Source organism: Ovis aries, chromosome X, assembly GCF_016772045.2.
Source record: "Ovis aries strain OAR_USU_Benz2616 breed Rambouillet chromosome X, ARS-UI_Ramb_v3.0, whole genome shotgun sequence".
NCBI classification, from domain to species: Eukaryota; Metazoa; Chordata; class Mammalia; order Artiodactyla; family Bovidae; genus Ovis; species Ovis aries.
This window is the reverse complement of record NC_056080.1, coordinates 114,878,196-114,890,585: the sequence shown is the minus strand read 5'-3', so window position 1 is coordinate 114,890,585 and position 12,390 is coordinate 114,878,196. Positions and strand designations below refer to the sequence as shown.

General features: G+C 45.0%; 1 protein-coding gene across 11 annotated transcripts in view; it reads right to left on the bottom strand.

Moving 5' to 3' along the window:
- Positions 1-2,938: 2,938 nt before the first annotated feature.
- The window catches only part of SEPTIN6 (septin 6), a 76,082-nt gene continuing 66,630 nt past the window's right edge, over positions 2,939-12,390 (bottom strand). For 2 of the 11 annotated variants that reach the window (XM_042242096.2, XM_042242100.2), the window contains one exon: positions 2,939-3,968. In XM_042242096.2, coding sequence (XP_042098030.1) covers positions 3,959-3,968 — 10 coding nt within the window. In that variant the 3' untranslated portion in view covers positions 2,939-3,958. Of the gene's footprint in view, positions 3,969-4,163; positions 10,810-12,390 lie in introns of those variants that run through there. The other 9 variants (XM_060408265.1, XM_060408266.1, XM_042242095.2 and 6 more) reach the window with 5 other exon arrangements.

Below are 12,390 nucleotides of genomic sequence, written 5' to 3'. Positions count from 1 at the left end.
GTTAAAGTAGTATAATATGGTTAAATTTACTGAAGTTGGTAACTGTGGCTATGTAAGAGAATATCCTTATTGCTAGGAAATACCCATTGAAATATTTAGGAGTAAAGGCCATGATACCTGTAAATTATCTTCAAGTGGTTCAGAAAAAATATTATGTATCTTTCTCTATCTATTTGGTTCCAGGGGAAGGGGAAGAGGGCACCTCAATGTAAATGATAAAGCAAATGGGGCAAAATATTATCAGTTGGTACATCTGGGTCAAAAGCATGTGAGTGTACTTTGCACTATTATTGTTATTTAATCTCAAAATTAAATGTTTTCAAAAGTGCAATAGCTCCCTAAATTGGTGAAGAATCGTCATCTGCTAAGTCGCTTCAGTCGTATCCAACTCTGTGTGACCCCATAGATGGCAGCCCACCAGACTCCCCCATCCCTGGGATTCTCCAGGCAAGAACACTGGAGTGGGTTGCCATTTCCTTCTCCAGAAGAATCGCCATCTAGCTATCTCTTAATCGCTCTTTATTGTGTGTCTGGCACTTTCCTGGGCCCACTGGGGAGCTGTAAATGATGTTCCTACCCTAAAGGAAGCTTAACATCTCTTGAAGAATGAACTCTCTCAAATGAGAAGCAGAGAAGATTAAAGAATTTCAGCCAGGAGGTTTTTGAAAAGGAAGAAGAGATCAAAACAGGTGGATGGGGTCAAGAAAGGCTTCAAGGAGAAGATAGACATGAACCTCAATGGCAGGATTTTTTTAACTTTTAATTTTGTATTGGGGTATAGCCGATTAACAATGTTGTGATAGTTTCAGATGAACATCAAGGGGACTCAGCTGAGTGGGGGCTTTTCAAACACAAAAGGACACTGCTTAACGTCAGTTGCTTACAACTGGAGCCAAGGTTGCTTAGCCATTTTGAAGGTATTAGAAGCCTGGTTCTGTCCCTAGAAGCAGTTGGCCTTCTCACTGCTTAGCAAGTCCCTAGGAACTGGCTCTCAGCAACCCAGCAGACCCTTGCCCCCATCTATGCTCTAGGAAAATGATACACAAATTTTAGTTAACCAAGCCCATTTCCCCACCAACTTGTATTAAAATATCAGCCATTTGCCTTCATTTCTGATTTCTTTTTACCAGCCAGTCACTTCTAAGACCTTTAGGTTTTGTGATGCATTCATCTATGCATGCTCAGTCGTGTCTGTCTCTGCGACCCCAAGGACTGTAGCCCACCAGTCTTCTCTGTCCATGGAATTTTCAAGGCAAGAATACTAGAATGGCTTGCCACTTCCTACTCCAGGGGATCTTCCCAATCCAGGGATTGAACCTGTGTCTCCTGTATTGACAGGCAGATTCTTTACCACTAGCGCCACCTGTGATGTGTTAACAAGCACCAAAATGCATTACAAGTGGGATCGACAAACAGTGGCCCACAGGCCAAATCCAGTCACACTCCCTGTGTTTATATGACCCTCCCATGGACGGAGGAGCCTGGTAGCTACAGTCCATGGGGTATCGAAGAGTTGGACACGACTGAGCGACTTCCCTTTCACTTTTCACTTTCATGCATTGGAGAAGGAAATGGCAACCCACTCCAGTGTTCTTGCTTGGAGAATCCCAGGGATGGGGGAGCCTGGTGGGCTGCCGTCTATGGGGTCACACAGAGTCGGACACGACTGAAGTGACTTAGCAGCAGCAGCAGCAGAGCAGTAAAATAGTTTCTGACACCATGTGGCCTGCGAAGCCTAAAATATTTGCCTGCTGGCCCTTTACTGGAAAAGTTTGCTGACCCATGGCCCAGAGCAATGGTTCCCAATTTGGGGCAATTTTGCCCTCCAGGGGACGTTTGGCATTATCTGGAGACAGTTTTGTCAGAACTGGGGATGGGGTAGTATAGTGTGCTACTGACATCTAGTGGGTAAGGATGCTACAATGCACGCATCGGCCTCCACAACAAAGAATTATCTGGTCTCAAAAGACAATAATAATACTGAGGGTGAGAAACCATGGATTGGAAGAACCTAAGATATTTCTAGTAAAGGGGAAACTCTGTCCTTAGTAGGGATTTCCTTTAGTGAACACCCACCTCCTTAGTTTACAGTAGCTCACGAAACCATTGCAATCATCCCTGCAAGGGAGTTGCTGATATTCTTTTACAGGGAGGTTTTGATCACAACTTGCCCCCAAACACACACAGCTAGCAAGTGTCTGGCTCCAGAACCGGTATTTTTCCACACCTCCAGGACGCTGGGGGCTCAGTGACGTCACGGGCGATTGTTGTCCCGCTCGGCTGCTCTCTAGGGTGCGAGTTGCACAGATACAGGCCAGTGTCGTTTTCCCTGGTACCCCTTCCCTTCAGAGGTCTCCAAGGGCTTGGTGCGGAGAGGGTACCAACCACCTTCCGGTCTCCAGCATCTGGCTATTCAGGAAATGAAGGCGAGGGAAGGAAATTCCACCACGATTGTGGCCAGAATTATGAAAACCGACCACTGTCCCTCTTGCCCACTTGAATGCTGGGAGGGACAAGGAAGCTTCCCTCTCTAATAGACCCTATTTATAGAAGGCTTTTGGAGTCATGCCCATGAATTTTCAGGATGTTCACATCACAGTAATAATAAGAGAAGCCATGCAGCATAGTCCTTTTCCTTCTGGAATTAAAACTCAATCGACTCTTATTCTATAGGATCTGGCACTCCACTTTCTCCATCTATTATCCTAGATGAGCTCAACGGATCAGTGAAATCCATGCTAATGAAGGAAAAGTAAAGGACTTCCCCCACCCAGCAAGCCCATGGAAATTTCAAACCCATATGGGGGGTTTGGGCACAGCAGCCCACCCAGGAAGGTTACAAACAGGGTAATGGTGCCTCCCTGAGCCCCTCAAATCACCCTCTTGAAAGGAAGCCACCCACTCCTCCTAAGGCATCACCTAATAATCACACAGCCACTGAGCATTTCTTTGAATTTTATTGAAAATTCACATGGACATTATAAAGGTATCAAGCTAAACAGTGCTGGTTTTGGGATGTTTCTCCTGGCAAATGAAAGCCCCAGAGGGGCAGTGACTGGTCACATCTCTGAGCAAAAAGAACAAAGGAGAAGAAAGGAAGAATGAACACAGATTTTGGAAAACATGCAAAGAGGCTCTCTCAAGAGACACGGGACAGTGGAATGGCAATAGTTGTAGGGCTATATGGGGATGAGCACACTCACATGGCATTTCGATCCAAGTTAAACCAATGAATTTGGGGCAGATTTATCAACATCAAAGCTCTCCCTCCAGGTCCCACATTGAGCAGAAACCTCTCTCAAAAACCCCAACTGGCCTTGGAAGGATGAATGGAGTAATTTTGCTCTCACTAAGCTTAAACTCCCCCATTTCTCCTTTCCTTTCTCCACCTGAATGTTAGTAGATCCACTTGCCCCACTTGCTGAGGGGGTCTGCAGAAGGTCTGTGAATGCTGAAGATATGAATGTTGCTTGACTTTCTCATCCATATTCAGAAATGTTTAATAGTGGCTGTAGACAATCAACCCATTGAACCGGAGAAATGGTGTTTACAAGGAAAAACAGAAAACTCAAATGAAAAACTTGTGAACAGTACTCCCACACCCACAGCTGAGGTCTCCTGCCTCAGTCACTTACACTTGGGTGAGTCATCCTGCAGTTGTCTCTCTGAGGTTACATTGGGTCCATTCTCCAGCTCGGACAGATCTTTTCCTGCCTTATTAGATTAGGACAAAACACTTCCATTTAAAATACCATGTAAGTTGGGAGAGAGCTTCTTGCCTGGACACATGAACACTTGTTGAGTGTGTGTGTGTGTGTGTGTGTATGTACGCACGTGTGCACACAATTTGGAGGGAGAGGAAATTGGTTGGTTTCTGGTTTGACACAATATGGAAACCCTAACTCTTCTATAATGGGAGTCTTCTCCTTTAGACTTAGTGCAGCTGCTGAAGACAAGATTAAAAAAAGCTGGAGAGGGAAAGAGAAAGAAAACATGAAATTAGCCAAAGAAAAAGGACATTCAAAGTAAGACAGGGTCAGGGAGCTGGGCAGTGTGAGGTAGCACAGATTATACATGGAGAAGACAGGTGAGAAATGGGGTCACTGATGGGCCATCACCACTGGAAAATCTGCTGAGAAGGTTTTAAGAATACCACACACCAGTTTCAAGCTTCTTGTTTTAATTAAAAAAAAAAAAGAGCGCATATTGACAGCCACATGTGAATGCCAAATGATTAAAACAAACAAACAAAAAAACATAAACAAAACCAAAAGTGATCTATCCTGCATCTAGGAAAAGCAAACTTCTTGGCTTAAGAGAAATGAGGCGTATGTGTGTGTGTGTGTACATGTGGGGATTTTTCAGGAAAACCATTTCAGTCTAGGGTAGGGGTGGGGCGGGACACAGACCGTTTCTAATGACTGGTTTTGTTTCACCAGAAGTAAACAGAGTATTAGGGTAATTTTTTTTCTAATAGTAACAATTATACTCAGTAAAAATTTTTTTTCACTGAAGAAGGAAAAAAAAATCTGTTTACAGTGAGACAAGCTACCCGATAAAATAAGCATTTTCATTATTTTACATAGCCTTGGTTGACTTTATAAAGGTCTCATGTTCACACACAAGTTAGATTTTTGTTTACCAAACTTCCTTGATGACAAGGGTCATCTCTGGCACCTGTTAAACTTCCGCACTCACATGCCTCATTCCAGACTCCCAGGAAAGCTGAGCAGCTAACAGGTGTCCATGACTCTTATCGTCAGCAGAAGCACTCAGTTCAGGGGCAGGACTAGAGTCCTCTGCTTTGCCCATCCCTGCCCACCCCATCTGCGAATATTTTTCTATGGGAAATAAAACCTCAAAGGTGCTCTAATACTAACTATTCATTTTCTCCTGAACATCAAAAGACTTGTCTCCAGGAATGAACATGAACAGATTGAATCCATTTGTGAAAAGGATCGGGTCTCAGAAGACACTGAATTTAGCCTGACTTTTGCCACGAAACAGCCTTGGGATCTCTGGCAAAGTCCCTTCATTTCTCTGCGCCTCGATTTCCTCTTACAAAAAGTGGGTCCTACCTGTCTTCTGGGCCCAAATATCTCCTTTCATACAAAATTCCTGCCCAGTCTCTGAAGGTCTCCAAAGGCTGGGTGGCTCTAATACCTTTTGAAGTTTTCAGAACCACTCAAACCTCAAGTAGTTAATCTGTAAATAAATGTAAATGAGGGGACCTCCTATTTGTGATGCAAATAATTACTGTGGCAGGGGGTGGGGAGGTGGGGGGGCAGGGGATGGAGACCGTTAGTTGTTTAAGTTTGGGATCCTTGGGAAGCAGCTCTGAAACTGGTCAAAGCTGCAAATAAGAATCCTTTCCCATGGAAACTTGACAGCCTTAACTTAGCATCTCCCTGAGCCAAGTTGAGGATCCAAGCTTTTTTTTTTGGCTTTTAAATCTCTAAGCATAGGGTCTCCTAAAATACTCCACTGTGTGACTTGGATTTTCTCAAGAAACTAGCTTCTGCTTTGGCAGCATCACCTTCATACTTGCTTCTGGCCACTCACCAGTCAGTGACTCACCAAACAATACATCTCAAAACTGTCCTCTTGCTTTGCCAACAAGAAAAGATAAAGTGTGTGCATTCGTTTGCTTTCCGTTTCTACTTTTTGCTTCCTGTTATTATCTATTATTGAAAAGAGAACACCCCCTTCCCATTCTCAATACTTCAAAAAGGCCTGAAAATTTGGCATAGCCTTGTTCGATTGTGTGTTTTCAAAGCAAGTGACCAAAAAATAAAAATCTCAAAAATAAAAAAGGTCATGGTCAATGCTAGTGGGACTGTGAGGCAGAAATAGAAAGAAGAGGTGGGGCTTGAAGTGGAAGAACATGGCAGGGGCCGGGGACCCTGCTGCCTGGCACCCCAAAGGAAAGCTGTCAGTTACAATAGGAACCTTGGCTTAAAAGGCTAAGTGGAGTCCAGTCCAGCTGTAGCAGGGAATACTATTCAGTACACAGCCATGGATTACTGCAAAGGAAGGGCAGAGAAACGGCGTGTTAGCCATGGATCATTGCCAGTCACCGCCAGCTCTCACTTTCTCACTAGTCTAACACCAAAGTCCAATGTTCCTCATGGCCCTGACAAGGGAGGGCTCTCAACTTCCAAGGGGTTCCCAAAGCCACTATCAGAGAGGCCCCATTATACAAATCCAGGCTAGAAGTTTTCAAATATCAAATCCTTAGAGGCAAAGTTAGGGACCTTCCAAGGCACAGCATCTCTTTTCTCTTCTTCGACTGACAGTCTCACCTCCTCTTCTTAATAAGAGACACATGCAAAATACAAATTGAAATTCATCATCATCAAATTCACTAAATAAACAGACTGGAAGATTCCTCAAAGCTGAACTAAAAACACTGATTCTTGAACCACTCGGTCTGGCAGTTTATGACACAGGATGCTTACACCTGCTACTGACCCTGCCTTGTTGGGATGGTGTGGCATTCTCAGGGAAATTACAGAGGAGATGTGAGACATCTCATAACAATTCCATAAGACACTCCGCTGGTACTAATAGTCAGGTTTATTCTCCCTCCTGCATCTGTAGGGTACTCAGAATTACAGAGAGGGACATTTATGCTATTTTCTTCAGCAGTTGTGTTGTCTGGGAAGGGCTGGGTGCAAATAAACTCATTTCAGGTTCTTAACAGAGTTTGAGTGCAGTCACTTTTAAGTGAATCAAAACTGGAAAGGGCTGGGAACCCTCTGAGGAGAGGCTGTGGTTCCTGTCGGGGGCTTAGTGGTGGTTGGGGAAGCCAAGTGACTGCAGACTAAGGGGGAAAACCCTGCTGACTGGTGCTCACCCAGCCAGGCTGGATGCAAATACCTCGGGGGAACAAACAGCATTCGGAGTTGGAACAGGGAAGCTGGTGGTCCCGTGGAGCAGGCAGAACCCCTGCACATGTTACAGTCAAAGACGGGGCGGGAGTGGCCGGCTGGGGGCGCTGGGAGGGGCACTGGGATGCAGGATGCAGCTTTAAACCACGTGACTGCTGGCTTCTTGCCCAGAGGCCAGACTGGGTCCTCAGACTCTCGGGCTTCTATAAACCTTGGCAGGAAGAAAGGGGAGGGCACAGGTTGTGTGCCCCGCAGACGTGTTAAGGGGGAATTAGAGAAAGGGAGGCCCAGCTCTGTTGCGCAGGAAAAGGGCGTCTACAGGAAACCCAAACTGAAAATGAAAAGAGAAGTTGGGTTAATGAATGGATGGATTAATGTAAAAAACAAAACAAAGGTTAGAAGAAAATTGTCATGATGACTGATGGATAAATTAGAATATAGCTATGTTAGATGGTCTTAAGGTCTTATTGTATTGGCTTCTGGGAACATGCTTTCTCTCTCATTCACCCCCACACACCTCTGAGTAGCGATCGTCATGGCATCAGCTAGTAAAATAATCAAGAGCCACAAGAATTCTTTTTCTCTCTTCTTAATGATTAGGTCCTGACTAGTGCTCCCGACCCAGACACCTTGTACAGGAACACCTTCAGCAAATCTCCAAGTGGCTCAGGCCACAGTACAGAGTGCCAGGCTCTCAACCAGTGATGGCCTCACTCCACAGCAAATGCCGAGGGGGTAGAGGTTTCACCTTAGAAGAGCCCCAGTCCACTAACTGGTCCCCTGGGGCAAGATCTGTTTGAGAAGTATCTGGGGGTGGTGACTGGCCTCTGCACCAGGGTCTAACCACAGTCACCTGGAAACCTGAACAATGGAAATCCATTATTGGTTTGTGTTCACTCTGCACTTTGAACTTTCTCCCATTCAAACTTCACCCTTGTGACATAAATGGGGACAAGTTGTATTGGTCCCCATCTGACTTATGAGGAGGCTGAGAAACACTGCGAGCCCAACTGACTTGCCCAAGGTCACAAAGAATCACAACCTACAGGGGCAGAGCCTGAATCCCTGGGTTGCTTGATTATGACTCTCCTTCACACCATAGTGTCCCTGAGAACTCCTTGCCTGTGGACCCAAGCCCCTGGTTTTATTTCTTTTTTTTACCTGAACACATTTCTTTCATTAAAGATATTGGGGAGGGATAGTTAAAAGCATAAGCTGAGTCTATCTGTACAGTCGCTTCCTCAGAGTGAATACACATACACACACACACACACACACACACACACACACACGCATGAGGATGGCAATTTATACCAGAACCAGTTTTGCGTTCTCATTCCAGTTCTGCCAATAACTCCCTGTGTCAACCTTGGTAAGTCCCTTAACCCCATGCCTCCATTTTGTTCATCTTGTGAACTGAAGATCAGCACCTTCCTCCTCTGCCTCACAGGACTGTCGTAATGTGAAAATAAGAGAGCGTGCGGAAAAACACTTTGAATAGTATTAAAAGGTCCTATGAAAGCTCAGCTTTCTTGTTCTTCCTTGTCTATTTCCCAGGGGAAAAGAAACCTATAGAACACTGCAAGGGCTGGGCGGCCTGGGAAGGCTGAAATATTTCGCTAGGCGAACTGTCCATACATCATACTCTGTCCCCCTGCCAGAATACCTACAACTGTGTGTGGGCCACAGAGGAAGCGTTTTGTTCCAACTGCAGACGGCTACAGACGGCAATCTCTACTTGGTTTGGAACTGCTCTTGTGGTCTGCTGGGGAGAAGCATGCCAGAAAAAGCCAACCTGCTTAGGGTCGGGGTTGGCTGTTCCCACTGTTTGTCAATTGACTCTTGCTCGTTAATTGTGGCTTTAATTATAGTTTTGAAAGGATTCATTTTAGTAATGGCCACTACCACTGATTTGCTCGGGGAAAGCCGAACCAAACTGTGTCAAACCACGTTAATTTGGGTTTCACGAACTGAAAGCTAACTGAGTAGGATGCATCTTTCCTATTTTCCTCCTTGAAAATAGGGGAACCGAGGAAATACACGTGAACCGAGCATCAGCCACTCTGCTGGGCACCAGGACTGCGGCCATGGACATACACTCCAGAACTGTGTCTTCCTAGGTTTCATTCAAGTCAATGCACAGGGCTCCAAGTCTTGCCTTTAAGCCAGACAAGAAATCATTTCATTGTTCTTTAAGGGTTGTTTCCTTTGGCCCAATTTCATAGGCCTTATGTTTCAGAAGCCTCTATGGACTTCCTCTTCGGGATTTGCTTGAAAGTAGGATGTTCTGCCTGGAGAAGGCAATGGCATCCCACTCCAGTACTCTTGCCTGGAAAATCCCATGGATGGAGGAGCCTGGTAGGCTGCAGTCCATGGGGTCGCTAAGAGTCGGACACGGCTGAGCAACTTCACTTTCACTTTTTACTTTCATGCATTGGAGAAGGAAACGGCAACCCACTCCAGTGTTCTTGCTTGGAGAATCCCAGGGACGTGGGAGCCTGGTAGGCTGCCGTCTATGGGGTCGCACAGAGTCGGACACGACTGAAGTGACTCAGCAGCAGCAGCAGCAGGATGTTTTGCCAGCTGCCCAAAGTCCCCGGTGCAGTAGCTGCAGCAATTATTTTGGTGACTAACAGGAGGTTCTCCATTTAAATCATAAACTGCATGGTGAGTGTGGAGAAGTCTTCTCAATATTTTATATTCCCCGATCCAAACAAACCAAATCTAAAAGGCATTTATGAGACAATGAGGGTATTCTGAACCCTGGCTAGAAATTTTATGCGAATGAATTGTTAAATTTGGAGGTGTGATACTGGTGGCATTGTGGTTATTTTTTTTTAAGAGTCATTAGCTCTTAGAGATCCATGCTGAAGTAGTGACAGATGAAATGAGATGTGTTTTGCTTTACAATAATCCAGCCAAATTGGGGGCAATAAATGAGACAGGACTGGCTTATGTTGACAGTACTTTGGGGGCTGGGGGGTGGGTACATGGGGCTCCATTGTATTATCCTCTCTCTTCTTTTGTTCCTGTTTGAAAGTTTCTATGGTAAAGTTTTAAATGGTAATACTCCTAATTATGTTATATTGAAAATATTTGTGCTCCTCCCCACTCACTACCTGTCTAGTAAAATAGATCTGGAAGCTTAATCACTGCTATAATCAACCTATAAACTATGTGATGCCAGGGGCTGCTTATTTACTCCTGTTGACATGACACCTAGCCCTCAGGAATGCATCTTACTAAGGTTACCTGCTTATCTCCTCATCAGAGGTGTTCATGAAGTTGGTACTTGTGGATAGAGTATAAGGAATTCTCTATAATATCTAACTCTTCACTTTCTTCTCCTTTTATTATGGTTTTGGGAGATTACATAGCCAAATGAAATTAGAAAATTTGAACCCCTCAGATAAGAAACAGCCTCCAGAGGGAAACAGAGAAGCAAGTTTCCATTGACTTGAAACCTTCCCAAACCTGGGGCTCAAAGCTGACCGTGACATTGCAGGACAGGGCTTGTGAACCCAACAGTTCCCCTCATCACTACAGTTTAGTTAATTTTGAAAGTAATGCTGAAGTCTCCTTAAGAAAAAAAAGTGGCTAAAATGGAAACCTCAAATACCTATCACAGGTTCCACCTAGGCTAGGTAGACAGGTCTGAAAACACCCCACTTTTAATCAGGAAGGCAAATATTGCACATGTACACTTGGAATCACACTAGACTATTTCTTAATATTATAAGTCACAAGAGAAAACCAGCTAGAACAATGAGGCAGCTTCTTTGATAATAGATATGTGTGTTGGGCAGGGGGTGAGACTTGGGGATATGTGTTCTAGAAGCCACTGCCAGTTCTATTTAGAGTTAATAAAGCTTACCAGGGCCCTGGGTATCATGCAGCATGCAGCAAACAGCAGAGTTAACTGTAAAACAGTAAGAGCTGATGAAGATGGAGTGAGCTTGGGGAGAAATCAAATATTATGAATTGATGCAAATAATGAAGAGTTAGAGGTCAGAGGAGATTAGGAGGAGTGGGGAGGGGAAGGTGGGAGGGTGGGCTGGTAGGGATCCCCTGAAACACCAGTACTTTTTCTTAACTTCTTTAAGGGCAGCCAAAGGAAATTCTCAGTAGGTGACTATTAGATCCAACCACCATCTCTCCAGAAGAAATGCTTCTACCCCCACTTTTGCCCTTCACCGCCCCCCACCCCCTGCCATCATCACCATGGGACCAGAGTGACACCGAGCTAAAGATGGGTCTTCCAGAGGTTAGGCAACTGTTTGGGGAATTACATAAGAAGCCCAGACCAGCAGACACATGTATCTGAAAGTATAGAAGACAGCAGGCTGTTTTGTCAGGCTCTCTTGTTAATAGGACGTGCCTGGTGTGAGTGAGGTTTTCACTCATCTCAAAATTGGAAAAGGGTGCCATCACCAGCTCCAAATATTCCTGGAAGACTGGAGAGACATGTCTCCTTACGTGGGGTTTTCGGCTTAGGGGTGGGGTGGTGGTCAGTCAATTGGAGGCAACTAGGAGAAAGCCTGGTCTGGGAAGAACTTCTGCTGAACAGCTCAATGGGAACTATTTATATAGTTGAGTGTCAGTGGGGTCCCAACAAATGAATCTCCTAATTCCGGCCAGCAGGCTGTGAAACTGCCCCAGGGATCCTGTTAACAAACACCTCGGGACTGTGAAGGCAGCAGGTTAGAGCTGGAAGACTAATTTAGACTTTTCTGATCTTAAAAATAGGAATCCATTCCTGCTGCTACAACTAACACACCATTAGAGGTCAGTTAATATAGAGTGTGTCCAAAGAGGCTTTGTTTGGGGTAGTTGAATTTTATCATGTAATACCAAAAAAAAAAAAAAAAAATGAGATCCTCAGTGATTTTGACATACAGTGTTGTGACTCCATTACAAAAATCTCTGAACTAAATGGTGAAAATGCCCAAATGACACTTTTGAAAAAAGAATAATCAGATGGCAAAACTTAGTACCTTCAAAGTTAAGATATTTTACTGTTGCATTTTATTCTTGGTGAAATGTGGTACTGCTTTATTCCTAAGTGATGAGCCAGGGGAAACAAGAAAGGAAGATTTCCAGCCAGTAACTAGCAATGGAGTCCAGCAAAAAGTGGCTAAGAACAGAAGGCACTGACGATGGCCATGCTGTAGATCCTCAGACCACTTTAGTTTGGCTCCTCCAGTCACACTGCCCAAACAACCAGAGTGCAAGAGACCACTAGATGTTTTCCTGCTGTTGTACAGGTCCCATCGGAAATGCTTTTCTCTTATCTGGTTCTGGGATGAGGAATGGGTAACCCCAGCAAGCGAGGCCCAGGGCTCGGGTCAGCATTCTTGACCCAATGTCCTGTGTCGCCAAACCCCAGGGGAGACAGACAGACCGTAGATTCGTTCCCCAGTGGAGGGTGGGGCCTGCAGAGGATATTAGCATCTGAGGATTCCCTGCCAAGTTCCCAGCACCCCAGGCTGGGGACAACTAG